This window comes from Dicentrarchus labrax, unplaced genomic scaffold (assembly GCF_905237075.1).
Source record: "Dicentrarchus labrax unplaced genomic scaffold, dlabrax2021, whole genome shotgun sequence".
NCBI lineage: Eukaryota > Metazoa > Chordata > Actinopteri > Moronidae > Dicentrarchus > Dicentrarchus labrax.
Window position 1 is genome coordinate 29587096 of NW_026136718.1, and position 16628 is coordinate 29603723.

General features: G+C 39.8%; 1 protein-coding gene across 16 annotated transcripts in view; it reads left to right on the top strand.

Moving 5' to 3' along the window:
- The window catches only part of ptprfa (protein tyrosine phosphatase receptor type Fa), a 283480-nt gene that overhangs the window by 41052 nt on the left and 225800 nt on the right, over positions 1-16628 (top strand). For all 16 annotated transcript variants that reach the window (XM_051377735.1, XM_051377747.1, XM_051377738.1 and 13 more), the window contains exon 3: positions 14983-15128. In XM_051377735.1, coding sequence (XP_051233695.1) covers positions 14983-15128 — 146 coding nt within the window. The remainder of the gene's footprint in view (positions 1-14982; positions 15129-16628) is intronic.

Genomic DNA, 16628 nt, shown 5'->3' on the forward strand with positions numbered 1-16628 from the left:
TGCTGCAGTTTTGTGATGATAATAATCTTGTACTATCTAGCCAAAAGTTCCTACCTGCAGAAAGCTACTCTTACATAAGTGAGGCCTGGCATTCTACATCATGGCTTGACCACTGCATCAGCACTGCTGATGCTCATACTAGTTTAAGATCAATGGAGATTGTTTATGAGGCATCCATGTCTGACCATGTCCCTTTTGTTATGGTACTTGATTGTGATAGTCTCCCAGAAATATCACAAGAAGTTAATATTGATTGTAAGGCTAAGCTGGATTGGTCTAAGCTCACAAATGAAGATGTGATGTTATACTATGGTAGGACTGATGGTCTTTTAAGGGATGTATATCTACCCAGAGATGTAATTTTGTGCTCTGATGTGAATTGTAAGGATAGTTCTCACTGTAAGGACCTCTGTACTATGTATAATTGTATTACAGGAGCTGTGTACGAGGCCAGTAGGCCATGCTTTACTTACTTTACTACTCTAAAAAAAGACAGAGCATCAAGCCAGGGTGGAACAAGTATGTGGGTGCTTATCATGCTGAAGCCAAGAATGCATATAAGGCCTGGGTCCTGGCAGGTAGGCCCAGAGAGGGGCCTGTCCTGGATCACAAAAAGCTTACCAACGCAAGGTATAAATATGCAGTTCGTTATATCAGCAAACATGAGCAAGTAATGAGAGCAGACTCTATGGCTGAGAAGCTTCTTGGAAACGATGTTACTGGCTTCTGGAAGGAGGTGAGAGCACTGAACAGGGTCAGTACATCGTTACCATGTACAGTTGAAGGAGTTTCTGGAGCCGACAAGATAGCTGAGCTGTGGAAGCAACATTACTCTGAGCTATTCAATTGCGTTAAAAGTGATCTCTACAAAATGGACAACGTTGCCAACAGTGATACAGTGGGAATCACATGTAGGGAGGTGCAACAAGCAATTACACAGCTAGCTGATAATAAAGCAAGTGGCTTAGATCAGATCACTGCAGGGCACCTCAAATTTGCAAGTCCGAGGGCTGCAGCTCTTCTTGCAATCTGTTTTACAGGGTTTATGACTCATGTTCTATTGTTACCTTGGTGTCTGTCATCAAGGACAAAGCAGGCAAGGTGGGGACCAATTGTTTTAGCCAGTGTGTTATCCACAGTCCTGGAAAGAATTTTATTAGATAGACTAAGTTTTTATATTGATACCACAGACAACCAGTTCGGCTTCAAGGCTAAGCACAGTACTGATCTATGTATCTATGCCCTGAAGGAAGTGGTTGAAATGTATAGAAAACAGAATTCTTCAGTTTTAATTTGCTTTATTGATGCATCAAAGGCTTTTCATCATTTTAAGTTGTTTTCAAAGCTCAGCCAAAGAGGTGTGCCCAATAGCATAATTAGGATCCTGGCATATTGGTATGCTAACCAGAGCATGCAGGTCAAGTGGGGGAATGCAGTCTCTTTGGCGTAGGTAATGGGGTTCGTCAGGGGGGGTTACGCTCACCTGCCCTTTTTAATATTTATATACATGATTTATCTGACCAACTAAGAGCCAGTAAAACAGGATGCATGGTTGGCAACACTCTGGTAAACCACCTTATGTATGCCGATGATTTAGCTATCTTTTCTCCTAGCAGTGCTGGGTTTCAAGAGATGCTGAACATGTGTACTGAGTATGGTGTCACATTTGATGTTAAATACAATAGCAAAAAGAGTGTTGTTCTGATCTGTAAAACAAAAGGAGATAAGGATTTTAACTTTACATCTTTTTACCTGGCAGGGCAAGTTTTAACAGTAGGTAATAAAACTAAATATCTAGGACACATCATCACAGATCAAATGTGTGATGATGATGACATCTATAGCAGCGCGGCATGTTATATGCACAAGCTAACATGCTGGTTAGGAAATTCCACTGGCGCTCAGATAAAGTTAAGATAAGCCTGTTTAAAGCATACTGTACTCCTCTGTATATTGCCCCCTTATGGACCAAGTTTAAAAAGTCTAGCATCCAGAAGCTCCAGATTGCCTATAATGATGGTTTGCGTATACTGCTTAAAAAACCCAGGTGGAGCAGTGCAAGTGAACTATTTTGTAGGGTAGCAGTCAACACATTCCATGCACTGTTGAGAAACCTAATGCACAAATATATTTGCAGATTGAATGGTTCATGTAACCTCATCATTATGCTGCTGTCAAATCCTGGTCTTAGTACTGTGCGATACCAGTCATCCATGTGGAAACACTGGTATCATTGCCTTTTTTAATTGTTCTGTTGTTGTTTGTGTATGTGCTGTTGTTTGTATTGGTATGTGTATTTATTGGACCATGAGTCTGGAAATAAAAGTTGATTGATTGATTGATTGATTGACACACTACTGAGTCATATTATGAGTTGGCATGATGAAATTCAGGCAAGTTGGATTAGTCTGTGATTTAAATTTTTTACTTTGATTTTGGTGTGATTTTGAATTCAGCCCTCAATTGGTTAGTGATTTTGGTTACCATTGGCTGTTGTTAAGTCATGTGTTTCTCAACAAATTACACAATGTTGTACAGTAACAATTTTGAACTTGAATATGTCGTTTATCGAGACTCGATGTGTTATATAAGTGTTCCCTTAATTTTTTCTGAGCAGTGTATTTTTATTTGAATGATCCGATATTGATTCATAAAATCCAGAGACTGATCTTTTATTATATGCGTTTTCTTGTGGATCTGTGAAGCTTTAACCCTGTCCTGTGTCTGGCATCTCTGTGATGTAGCGCTTGTTCAGTGAAAGGAAAAAATACTGGGTGGGTTTGTTTCTATGACAAGTATATTGACATCAGCTAGGTATCTAAAAAGAGGCAAAAAACCCCCCACCTGTGTAACCTATATTTTTTTGATGTATGAGACTGGGATGTAGCTGTTTCCCCCAGCTGCAGTAGGACCCCAGCCACCAGTGTTGCTCCTCTCCAGGAATAGGAAAGCTTTCTCTGACCGCAAAGTGCAGCAAGTTGGGCTCTGTGTATCAGAAGGGGAAACTTGCAAGCTTGATGGACTCATATATCATATTGCATCTCATACATCTTAGGGAACTGAAAATTTGCCATACATGTTCCTGGGCTCACCTGACTGACCACCGACTCACTAAGCGAGCGGTCGTTTACAGTGTAAATACTGGCCTGAGAAGATTTAAAACAAGATAATTACTTTAAAATATGAGTTGAGAACAATCGGTTAGGTTGTCTGTTTACAATGTAGGATGGATCATCTGACCTACTTTTGCTAGTAAATGCAGCAGGGTAAATGTTTAATGTAACATTAATATGTTTAATAATGCACCAGGTTAGATGAATCCTTGTACATTTTACTAGCACTGAATCTCTCATATCCAAGCAAAAGAAATATCCCTAACTGAGTCGATATTGAATCGAATTGGGAAATACCTAGCCCTAGTAAAGATGAAGATAATTGGAATTTTCTTTCTGGGTTTAAATGCCGTAGTTAATTTATAGTGTCTCCTGAGAGTCAGTATTATAATTTCAGGGCAAAAACATTTGTATTCAAGCACTAGAAAAGTTCTCATCCAGCCAGGGCTCACTTTAAGGCTGGTATTCTTTAACCTTCCTTTTTTTTTTTTTTTTTTTTTACCAAGCTCGTCTTTGTGTTTTGCAACTCCCCAGGGTCGCATACACATAATGATTTGCAAAATAAAATCATTTTATTCCCTGCTTCTTTGCTTCCCTCCTTCCAGCTTTCATGCAGCGTATGGGTACTGCTACCATACTTGTGTGGGAGGCAATTTTGCGGGTCATGAACAAGGAGCAGGAGAGAACAATGTATTATTTATAAGAACAAACACAAGTGGCAGCAGTGTCTCTGCATCCAGTTCTCCAAACGGAAGTTAAGATTATTGAGTCTCTGCCAGGCTGACTGGCTGTTTGTAGGTATTGGATTATGGGGGAAAACAGGAAGATAAAATTGTCTGTTCAGTCTAGACTATTCAGTGGGGCTGTATGGACTTATTGCATTTCCTAAATTATGCTAAATTCTACATTGGTGTCTTTTTCCTCCTGTTATCCATGTCTGTGTGTTTATCCTTACTGAGAGGAGATTTGCATGTGAACCAGGCTGAACTGAGTGCAGCTGAAACTCAGAGCCCTATAAACAAAAGATTATGAAAAATTCCCTTAAAGGAAAACTCTACCCATAGATACTCTAATATCGTTATGTATTGTCAATCACTCATGTTGAGTTAATTGCAGGAATTATTTTGTGATGACTTATTGAACTGCTGTTCACAGCTCCATTCAGCCTGCTACTCTGGCTCAGTTGAACATATTGGATTTGCACTGTCTGTGTTGGCTGACTGCTATTGACAGAAGCATGAATTGATTGGTCCATGAGAATGTAAAGCTTCATTTTGATTAAGATGAGCTATTCTTGGCAGAGGTTTGACGTATGGATTAGCATGTCATGAAGTGGAATTGGAGAATGGTTTGTTTTTCTCCTGGAAAAAATTATTTTTGAGTCTAGGCATGACTACCAACATGCAGTTAACTAGTTTGTTCCTGGTAAAAGGAAAAGAAATCTGTGGTTTGAGGTCAGGATTTCAAAAAGAAAAGTAATATTTTAAAATCATTAAAGCGCTTAGGGCACCCACCTGTGTGTAATGTCCTTGTGTGTTCTTGTACTGCAAGTCTGGGACGAAGTACGTAGAGTTTCTGGACATTTGAAGGGTTAATTTGCAAAAAAAGAAAATCTCTCGTTATTTATTTTCCAAAATCCCCCTTTTTTTATTGTGCACTCAAGCGACTATCAGTCAAAGTGGTGTTGGTTTATTCATTTTAAGAATGTGTTCTGTTTTTGCCAGATTGCTTGTATATCTGGATTGATATTTGTATCTGGATTGGTTTTAATTAATATAACATTTTTAAGCGAAGAAAGTGCTTATGTTTCAAGGATAAACCAATGTTTTCAAGTTCGCAGCCAGCAGTTGCACAGCAGCTGCAAAATAGCATTAATACCAGAAGCCACCTCAGTTTCCAAGTTGATGTTCCACTACAATAGTACAAGGTGTCATCGGCTGATGACTGCTAGAGGTGGCACAAACAACTCAATACATGAAGGGAAAAATCCTGCAACAACTATGTTGAAAACTGATCCACTGCATAAAGACACATGTGCAACGACTCCCCAAGGAGTCCTTTCCACTACAAATGATGCACCTCCTACTACTACTCGGCTGAACCAATATCATTTTTATGGTCTTAAATGTGCTGACTATCATATTGTTGGAAACAGAATGATAGATATATTGCCAACAATCAGCTGTGACACACTAATTATTTTGACTACATGGATTAGTTCCAAGGGTCAGAAGATAACATGGTTCATGAACCAATTGGAAATATATTTAGGCCAAGCCCACTGTCTCTGAACTTTCAGGTGATGCTACTGTATCACCAAAAAGCCCGTTGGTTCTAGACAGAATTTGGAAGACAGTATAAACCTGCTGTGGTTGGTGGTTGGTTGGTTGGTTGGTTGATAAAAATGGGACCTTGGACTGGAAATAAAACAGGAGTGCACCGACTCACACACAGCAGGATCCATAATGACCCCGCTGATGTGTGGATTCTGAGAACCCATCTGATGTGGACCAGACCATTTGTGCTTGTGCTGTGGATGCCTGGCATCACTGGATGGCTGTTGGTTTGAATAAAAAATTGACTAGAGAGCTAACAACCAACTTTGGAGTTTGTTGAAGAGCAAATAAAAAAGTATTGCTACGTGAAAATTGCCTGGTGACAGAAACTAAAAGTCTTAAATCCGAAATGTCATGGTGTTCCTTTAAGGTGCTTTGCAGTATTGTCTAGTTCAGTCCCACTGTATATCTGAGCTGTGAAAGTAGCATGCTACCTCTTCAGAGACGCTTTCTGTCTTCCTTCTGCAGCCATGTATGAGACCTTTTCCTGCTCTCTCTGCTACACCATGGTAGCAAAAAGTTACCAGCGGCACACGGTTGACAGTTTATCCTGACAGGCCCGTCAGAGAGCTGCACTGGGGAACTGGCAGGACTTTCTGTATTAGAGGGCAGGAGAGTTGTGCTGTGAAACTAAATGAGCAAACCTTTGCAGAGTGGGTTAGACCATATAAATATGCTATATCTATTTACAACTACTATTTACAACTATGCTATAGTTAATTTACCATTCCTTCACCACAGCTTAACCATGACCTATAGGAATGGTTTCGGTTAAGGAGCTAAAACACTTATTTAAGGTAGGGAAAGCAAAGCAAAAATGTGTGCAAATTAGTGCTATACCTGTATCCACCATCCAGACCTCCACACCCTTACTTTCCATCTCGCAAGAGAAATGGCACAGTGCTGACTGCATATGCACTGAACAATGTCATTGGATGCAGAGTTTGAGGTGGGAAATTGTTTCTACAGATACTGGGGTTGAATAGCTAATTATTAAAAGCCAGGAATGAAAAACATCTGAGGAAGTCTGCAAATTAGCAGATTTATTTGGAAGAGTAACCAAACCCTCTTTCATACTTCACAGTTGGCTATGCTTGATGAAAAGGGAGTGTGGCTTTACTGCACTTCACTTTAGGGAATGTAAAACTCTGTAATTTGCTTATAGACATCCAGTCAAAAAAGTCTGTGCATTTGGGTGGAGTCAGATGACTGTAATCATAGATTTAGACATTCTAGAAAAGTGTTCATTGGAATGAACGGGGGATCTGAACAGGTTCGTATTAGCATTGACCAGTGCTATTTTATTGTTGTTAGAGGCTAACTTTATTAACCGCTGCACAACTAAATGGCTCACATAGAAAAAGGAATATAGTCTTGTGTTTGAAGAACTTTGCATGGGCAGCTCCCTACTCCTCAGGGGAAGGCTAGTAACTATGAAAGGCACTGCAGTGATTCTACCTTGGTTGTCCAGAAGTAGGGATTGTTTATATGTCACTTTGACTGATCAGAGGTTGATTTGCATGGCTGCTCCCTCTCAACTCCACAGCCTAATGAGTCTCTGTGAGGAGAAGACACTTTCTGTGAAACTGTTGTCACTTGTCATTGTGAATTGCCTCTGAAACACAGCTTTATTCCGCCTCACACAACATTTGACTGCCTGGCTGCATGCCTAGACACCATTAAATTCTTGAGTCCAAATGAGAAACAGGCCTGTAAGACAAGTGTGCTTCGGTGGGTGACAATGAGATGTGAAACAATAGGCTGTAAACTCAGGAGTGGAGGAATAGTTTTGACCGAGGAATAGTATTAAGGCCCAGTCATTTTTGGGATGTCCTCTACTGCAGTCATTTTCCACCTGCTTTTTGAGTCGACTTTACTTACGACTCTAAATACTGGCCTGAGAAGATTTAAATCAAAAGATAATTACTTTAAAATACTAGTCGGGAACATGGAAAACACAAATTCAGCAATTAAAATGTATAATAAGTGGGTTTCAATTCCCTCGTAGCACAGAATTAGCATTTGGGCTACAAACCTATTTGGTTAGGTGTCTAACCTTCTATCACAGGTGAACTTCAACCAATCAGATCAATGAACCATATAACGTAGTGAAAATCTTATTGAAGTCAGTCAGGAAAAGAGGGAAAAGATCTTTTTCATGGAGAAAAGTATTCTGTGCTGTTCTTTGCTCTTGTTTCAATCAAGAAATACTCGTTCTGATAGAACTGATGCTAGCAGCATCTATGCTAACCTCTTTATGGTGATTGGAGTGGAGACCCATTATGTTTGAATCAAAGGCCTATCTACTTAGGCTTGGGTCAGTAGATTTATGTGAAAGTCAGACTTTGTGCAAACATGCAAACAAAAATTGTTATTCGTGATGGATCCAAAATCATGTCAGCATAACTGTGCTAAACTATTTTATCATTATGAGTGAGTTTTATTTGGCATGATGGTGTTAATGTTGTTTGACACAAAATGTTGTGTGTTAGTGGCTTCAGTCCAAAAATAAATGTCAGACTTCTCAGCATGGGATGTGAGAGAACTAGGATGAGACTGGCATGGAGAGTGACAAGGAGCAGTACAAGGTAGTGAATGTAGCATGTAAGCAGCATAATGTAGTGTGTGGATGGATTCCCTGGCCAGTGTCAGAGTGGAGTAGGCTGCGTTGCCACAGGCCTCTGCGGCACGTGTTGAAAAGCATCTCCTGTTTACTGTGGCATCATTTACCAGAGTAATTGAATGAAGAAAATTCTCCGCTCCTTGGAGCTAAACAACCCATGAAGAGATGAGCTCACAACCAACACACTTTATTCCACCAATTATTCAGTAGCCCAGAGGATGTTGGATATGTAAGGCTGGTCTGAGAAATATGCTATGAGCTGGTGGGATTCCAAAGCACACATAACATTTAACCAGGTTACCATGCTTACAGCTCCTGCATGCATGGCTGTGACCTGACCACCGTAGCTGATTGCAGCAGTTCCAGCATAAATCTAAAATAAAACACCCTTTACAGACTCCTGATAATAAAAACGGACCAAAAGGAAGCAGTTTAACTACCTAGCGTGTGGTAAAAGCACATAAATAAAAAATAAAAAAACAGCTTCATTAATTTCATACACAACACATAGAAACAATGCTGAAAAGTGAGAAAACAACCAATTCTAGAATAATTACTCTAATTTTAAAATACATTTTTGTATTCTGTTGTGTTCTATTTTTCAGTGTTTCCCCCAGGTTTTTTCCAGCAGCTGGAGTACGTGTTTTATTTTGCGCCGCCAGAAGATATTTAGCCACATGAGAAGGTTTCTTCGTTGCTGCCAGCTGCCATTTAAAAAGAACCAATAACATTATCAGACTGCTAAACAGTGTCCGGGGGTGTCTGATAATTCTTTCACGTCCCATACTCTGGCTGCTTAAAGTAGATATAGTGAGTTTATTGTGTTGGGGGAGATTTGTATATACTATGTAGACTTGCACTGCGTAAAGGGCAAACACTGCAAAAAAACGTACTCTCAGTTATCCCAATATTATTCACTTATCAATATGGATAACACAGCGGACTGCCAGGTTTTTAGATCTCTTTTGCTTTAATTTTTTATTTTTTTGCTAAAAAAGACTGTAATAACTGTAATTTTCAATATTTTCCAGGTAATGGTATTTGCACAAGAAAATTGCACTGACCCATACACAGTCACTGCTGCATTTCTGCAAGCCACTTTAATGGTTTGTCTGGCTGAAGCTATGTGCCAACATTCTCAATAAATACTTGTAGAGTCACTTTAAAGGAATTTAATGGTCTTTCCATTATTAATGAGGACAAACTCGGCTGACTCCAGTCCATTTATTGATCTCTGTATGTAGAATATGGTTTATAGTCCAGTTTTCAGTTGCAGTTCGGCTGCTGTCTGGCCTTCAGCATATGGCTGAAGTTGTTTTTAACAGGTTGTAATGGGGACAGAGTAACGTCTTGGAGATGGTGGTTTTAGAGTTGGCAGTGGTATGGCAAGGGGAACATTTGTAGGGAAGCCAAGGAGGACAGGCCCTCTATAAAATAGCTCAGAACATGTGACGTGTCCTTTCTGGTGTCATATTTCAAGCGACAAACATGCAGCAGTCAGCTTAAAAGAAATCTATTTCTGGCTTCAATTACAGAAATTACCATGAAGTATGTATTTTGGGGCTTATGACGTAGAACAAAAGAAAGAAAGATGTTTTTAGATGTTAGTGTAGGGATAGAGGGTATGCTTGGTTTATGTGAGTTAAACTACATTAAGTATAAGAACTACCACTTTAATGCACCAATAAATGGTCATAGAAACATGTTTCTGATTAATGACTTATAACCATCTCATATTTGCCCATTATACAGAAAAGGTTTTATGGAACCAGGTTAATTAAACCTGTCATTTACCTTTCCTCCAAGAAAGCTTTCCACCCCAAACATTTGAAGACTCCACAATTCCCGTAAAAAGTATGCATGGAGAGCCAGCTTGTGTCTCCTGTGGGTTGCTTCTTCTTTGTGCCTCCCTCTAGCTTTATGCAAAGATCAGCCACTAAATGAGGAGGGTGGAGTGGTTTGGCGTTTTGGCACACGCTAAGCCATACTAGCACGCATGTGTAGCTGTTTTGTGGCCCTGGGGTTCTGGATCATTTTGTTTGCGTATCAGTCAGTGTTCAATCTCTCACCTCCTCCAGATGACATACTTGCTGTCCAATATCACAGTTACATGATGATTTTCAGATACTGCACCTTTGCTTCTGACCATTTTGATCTACAGTCAGAATAATAAACAACATTAAAAGTATTTGGTAGACTTCTACTTTGTAGGCTTTATGTAAGCTCCTCAGCAATAAGAACTAATTCAGAAGTGGCTCAAGATATAGCTCTAATGGCGACTAGATAGTGGAAAGAAGAAATCTCTGCAAATCAACACATCTTTCCCCCCAGGAAATGATTATAATAATAATAATTATTGCCCCCAAATCCTAGCAAAATAATCCCAATTGGACAAAACACAAGCCAAGTAGGATGTGCGATGCATAAATGTTGAATGTCAATACAGGATGGTGCGAAAGAAGCCCTTGCTTTTTGATTGTGAGGGACTGTCACAGTCAAATCAACTCAACGTCAGTGGTAAATGTGGAGTCATGATGTGTTATCATTGCCATCACTTGTCCTTACCAAAAGCAGCAAGAAAAAACTCTAACACAAAACAAACGTGACCCAGACATGTGAAAGGGTGGATTTTTCTTCTTAAAGTGGTTCTAGTAGCCCTAGGCTAAGTAGAGCTTACATAAAGAGTTTTGCACACATTTTGAGAAGTTCAAAGGTCACGGTAGTTGTATCCTCTGTAAGTGTTATGAACTCAATGAAAGGGGTAAGCCATTAGCCGTCGGCCAAGCAACTGGCAGAGGCTGATCCATTAGCTGGGTGTTGTTAATGTGCTCTAGAGCTCTCTAATCTTCTCACCATCCAGATATCTCTGCACCTCAATATGTGGCACTATAAATCTGATAGTGGGTTTTGCTTCTGTATTTGGTTGTTATATTTGCGAGTTGTTTTAGTAGACAGGGTTGTGAGTGTGTTTTGAGTCAGAACTGACAATGAACTGAATTTTTGGTGTGAGAACATTTTGTAGCTAGCCATCCACTAGATTTAGTAAAGACAACTTTGCAACAAAAATGAAAAAGATGCTCTGACAGTGCCAAGTATGGTCTGTAACCACACGTTTCCACTCTGATCTGCACTTTTCAATGGAGACTAATATCTTCTTACATTAAATTGCACGCAGTTGTAGTAAAAATGATTATGATGCATATAGTACCGTGTTTCTCTACACAGGATTCAAAGACTCTTTAAGTTCTACTTTTGTCTATCTTTGTGGATTATATGTGAGGTCAAACAGACGTATTCCTAAGGAAATAATTGTAAGAAAAACGGCAAGCACAGGATCAGAGAAGAATGCAAGTGAGAGACAACTCACAGCTGCCAGTAAAGTGAGGCGAGGGCACTGGCTTGTTTTACATTTAGAGTGTCAAGCCTCAGGGTCAGCCAACAGCAGCCATGGGAAATAAATAGCTTAATAATGGTACAATCCATTCGCTTCTTCTCCACCCACCTCCTCTGCCTTCTTGGAACCTCTGATAAAAACCTCTGTGCTGGCTTGACTCGCATGCTAACTTATTTTTGCATAGTGCTGTAAAGGGCAGTATTTCCCTGCTGTACAGTACAATGACCATCCTCAGGACCCTACCGTAACCTGTTGCACAATTTGTATGACTGGATTTCCATGGAAATGTACCTTGGGAGCAGCTCTTGGCTCTGGCTGTACAAATGGGTTTTGAATCACACTGAACTTTAAAAAGCACACTTATCAGTTGCCAAAAGTTACTGTGAAAATATCATGCCTTGACTGAAAAATGGTCTTCATGGATTCCTGCTGAGGAAATAGGATTTAACCTTGCCTGGAACATTCCTCTTGCAGCTCAGAATTTTGAAAACATTGCTCTCATACCATACCATTGATCAGTGTTCCACATTTACAGTGCCATTGTTGTAAATTTTAAAATGCTCCACCTTGCTTTATTTCAGTATGCAGATTTGTACAGATCATGACCACCAACTCTCCCTTACTAGGACTGTCCTAAAATACACAGTAGCATAAAGGTTGTACAGTTCTTCTGTTGTGTTTCTGTATCCAAAATGTTTCCCCACATTACTGTTCAGATGGTTTGGTGTTATGATTATCTGTTCAGCATGGCTCACCAGTTTCATCAGTTTTTCTCTAGGGAAGAAAACACCCTAGTTTGCTGATACAAGAACAATTTATGCAGTTGAGTATATGGTTGGGCTGAACAGTTAATGGAAATATCATTGATATCAATAAAAATGTTTGTTAGGCACAGGTCCCCAAAAATTTCACATCATGTTTTTTTTTTCTGAAAATCAAATTTTGATGCAAAAATGATAATTTCCATAATTTTCCTAATTGCATATCATATTTCAATCACAATATTTTTCAAAATAATTGCAATATGATGTTTTTACCATATCATGCAGCCCTCATATATGGACAGACCATTTTAGGGATTATCTGCCGGGCTTTTATATCAAAGTGCTTTGAGTGGCCTAAGCAGATAACATACAACATAAGTGATGCTTTAGCTGCAGATTCTGTAGGAAAACAAAGGAAATATGTTGACAACGTTGTGCAGATACATTTTGTGTTGGTAGTGAGCAGTTTGCATGTACATTCCTCTCTGTGTTGATAATAACGTAAATCTGGCTGGATTGCATATGGACATCACTGTAGTTTGACATTTCATCCACCATGAGCTTCCTGAATCAAATTACTTAATTTGTAAGTGTGGGTGGCCTGCGACAGTATGTATTGTTATTGGGTCCTGTATGGAAACGAGCCATGAACCACAAACCACACAAGTAGAAGGCAGGCAAGCATCAGCTTGTAAAAAGACTGATCTGTGGGTTCTGCAAAAGAGGACAATCTGAGGGCAGCAGCAAGGCAGGGGGCAACTGCTGGATGACAATACTTTGATGCCTTCAAGCACCACCGCTTCAAGTATTATCCACCTGCCTCAGCCTGTCGCCATACACTGACCCTGCTCTCAAGAAGCCGCTTCTACCTCCAAACAAAAACACCTGCGTTATGATTCTTTCTCTGGGGACGGACGTGTGGCCTTTTGATGTGAAACTTTTCAGTTTTTTTTGCCTGTTGAACTCCACTGTGGAATATATAATTACTTTTCTAACCACCCTACTTTTACTGCTGTCTCTGAAGGAGAGCATTTGTGAGTGTTACCATGGAGTACTGACACGACCGGCTGTCCTTCCAAACAATGTCCCAGAATTCAACACTGGAGTGGGGACACAAAGACTCAATAGAACAATAGTAGTATAAGTAACACTGAAGAAGACTAGCTTATCAGACCAGACCAATTATCTTTTGGAGCAATAACTGGTGTCAAAATTAAATTTGACTCCTAAGAGAAATCTAATTTTCTCATCAGTGTTACACACTCCAGCTAAGAATAATCTGTTTGTCAAGATGAGTAAATGATGAAATCACATGCTTAGTAAAGCTTAGTTTTAAACTGTCCAGGGCTAAAGATCGAGTGGCTTAAAGGATTATATCTACTCATAGAATAATTTATTTGTTCATTTTCGGGCACAAAGGAGAATGTTTGTTAATTGATTAAAACTTAATTTTGTAGTTTTGTCCATCATTACTTATTCCTATTATACTAGCACAGCCAATGTACAAGTTAACTGATGAGATCTGATGAAGAGGATGTCTGGCAGGACAAAAAACAGACAGACAATAAGACAAACAACTCTTCAATTCAATTTTATTTGTAGAGCTCCAATTCATAACAAAAGCTATCTCAGGACACTTTTCAAATAGAGCATGACACCAGATACAAACTAAATGCTGGCCTGCTTATCAAAATGTTGCACCGTAAAGCTGCCAGTGATCAAAACCACCACAGAGTACCTTTCAGAGGACCAGTGTGTAGAATTTAGTGGCATCTGGCGGTGAGATTGCAGCTCACCTCATCCTCCCTTTCTAAACGTGTAGAAGAAACTTCTGTGGTTGCAAAAATCACAAAAGGCCCTATCTACAGCCAGTATTGTTTTGGTTTTTAAAATCCACTAAAAATTGATTGGATAGTGGCAGGAAAAGGGGGGAGAGGGAGGGGATGACACACACAAAGGGCCACAGGTCAGACCCTAACCCTGGGTCGCTGCAACAAGGACGGTGCACATGGTGTACCAGCCCCACCAGGCGAGCCACACGGGCCAGTGTTTGGTTTGTCCATCATTGGCACCTCTAGAACATGGTGGTCAACATGGCGCACTCCTTTTTTTCACTCTGTAGATAAAAACACCTCATTCTAAGGTAAAGAAAACATAACAATTATTATTTCCAGGTGATTATACATGAAAATATACCAATGAATATTATATTCCATTTATGCCAATAGATTATATAGATTCATGACCACGACATAAAGTGTAAATAGATTTATTTTGAGCAGCACTATTATCCATGCACAGCACTTATTTGACTTTTATTTTGGTGATGTACAGTATTATTGTTCCAGTGCACACACCAGTGAATTCAGGCCTCAGTGTTGTTCTATGACACATGTTTATTCATGCATTCAAAGGAGATTTTTCAAGGTTTGTGTCCATCTATTCACATCCGCCTGCTCCCTGCCAATATTAATAAGACTGACAGGTGCTGTTTATTATGAGGGTAAGGATAGTGCTCTGCTGTTTTTACTGGCATTGTGTTTGAGTAGGTGTGGCTACAGGCAAGAGACAGCTGTTGAAAGAGCATATTGTTATTGCAAGAACTACAGCAGATATAGTGTGGTAAAATCCCTGTAACTTGCCTGGAGCTGTTTCTCTGTCAGGTCTCTTCATCTGATACTGGTTATCTTCTCTTCCCTGCTCTCGCCTCTCTTCCTTCCCTCGCCTTTGTCTCGCTGTCTCTCTCCCTTAGGCATGCCCAGCTTCATCAAGTCCCCTGACGATCAGACAGGGATTTCGGGAGGAGTGGCGTCGTTCGTATGCCAGGCGGTGGGTGAGCCCAAACCTCGCATCACCTGGATGAAGAAGGGGAAGAAAGTCAGCTCACAGCGCTTTGAGGTATGACTTGGTAGCAGGCCTCAAAGCTCCCTGTTTGATGAGTTAGAATGTGCAGAACCTTTCTTTCTAACACCCTCACTGCTCATTAGCTCTCTGCTTTTGTGTGCATCTAAGACAGAGAGACAATGCAGGATAGGTTGTGTGCTGTAATTGTATAGTGTCTCAACATTAGTTCTCAGGTGGATGTGTGTTCAGCAGCAGTGAGGCTGAGCTGTATGCTGGGGCTGTATTAACTTATTACAGCCATTCTGAAAGATATATACCACAGCTTTCTGGTATTTGGAGTCTGTTTGAAGACCACTTAATGCAAGTAAGGTTAGCTGCAATATTCTAATGAGAATACCTGAGGCTCAGCATCACAGTGAGTTCAGTCTCTGTAGGTCAAAAAGTGTCACTGACAGGTTAGAGAGCAGAACTGTGATAACTCAGTGTAGCGGAGCCAGAGGCCAGCACGTGACAGGCTGTCTGGTTTATTCAGTTTTTGCGTGTGTGAGAGCGCAAGTTTACTGAAGTGTACCATGACACCTCTTAATGTCAGACCTCCAAGGTTCCAGCAGTTTGATATTTTAATATGACTCATAACATTAGTACATTACAGTTCTGACGAATTATCCACAGAGCAGCAAATAATTAAAGGTTAAGCATCAGTGTTTTATTCTTCACTGTTTCAAAGGTTTTATAGGCCGAGTGGGCTGTGGGAAGGCCCATGGATGAATGTGCAAAATAGACTGTAACTGTATAATGAGAAATGTCAACAAGTTCCCAGAGCCCATGGCCACATGTTCCTTCATGTTTCTATGAACCCAACACAAAATGTAAACTTGCTTGAATAAGCTTATCTTGCTTATTTTAGTTTTTGTCAAATTTACATAAGAATTATACTTCTACTATACATTGTTGCTTTTAAGTACTTTTAGGAAGATGGTAAAAACACAAACTTCATGTGATTTTCTCATTGTGTACACCCAGATTGTATAGTTGTTTACTTTTAAGAACAGATCATGTTGCAGCCATGACTTTCTCATGTTATTAAACAGAACCAGTATTTATACTGGGCCTTTGTCAGTTTGCCTCCGAGCCTGTGTTTGTGGACTTTAAGTACATTAAGTATCAAAACATGCTCTCACATCAACTATATGCCACAGTAATGCCAGACTCATGGCTTTTACACTGCTGGTCAAAAGTTTTAGAACAACCCAATTTTTCGAGTTTTTTAATTGAAATTCAAGCAGTTCAAGTCCAATGAACAGCTTGAAATGGTACAAAGGTAAGTGGTGAACTGCCAGAGGTTAAAAAAAAAAAGGTAAGGTTACCCAAAACTGAAAAATAATGTACATTTCCTTTTTCAGGGAACAAGAATTGGGTGAAGAACTTAAAGCTGTTCTGCAGCAATGGATGTTGATCAAACTTTGAAAGTTGGTGCTACCAATTCCCACAGGTGTCCCAACTTGTCTTAATTTTTAATTCAATTCAATTCAATTCAATTTAATTATTTGTATA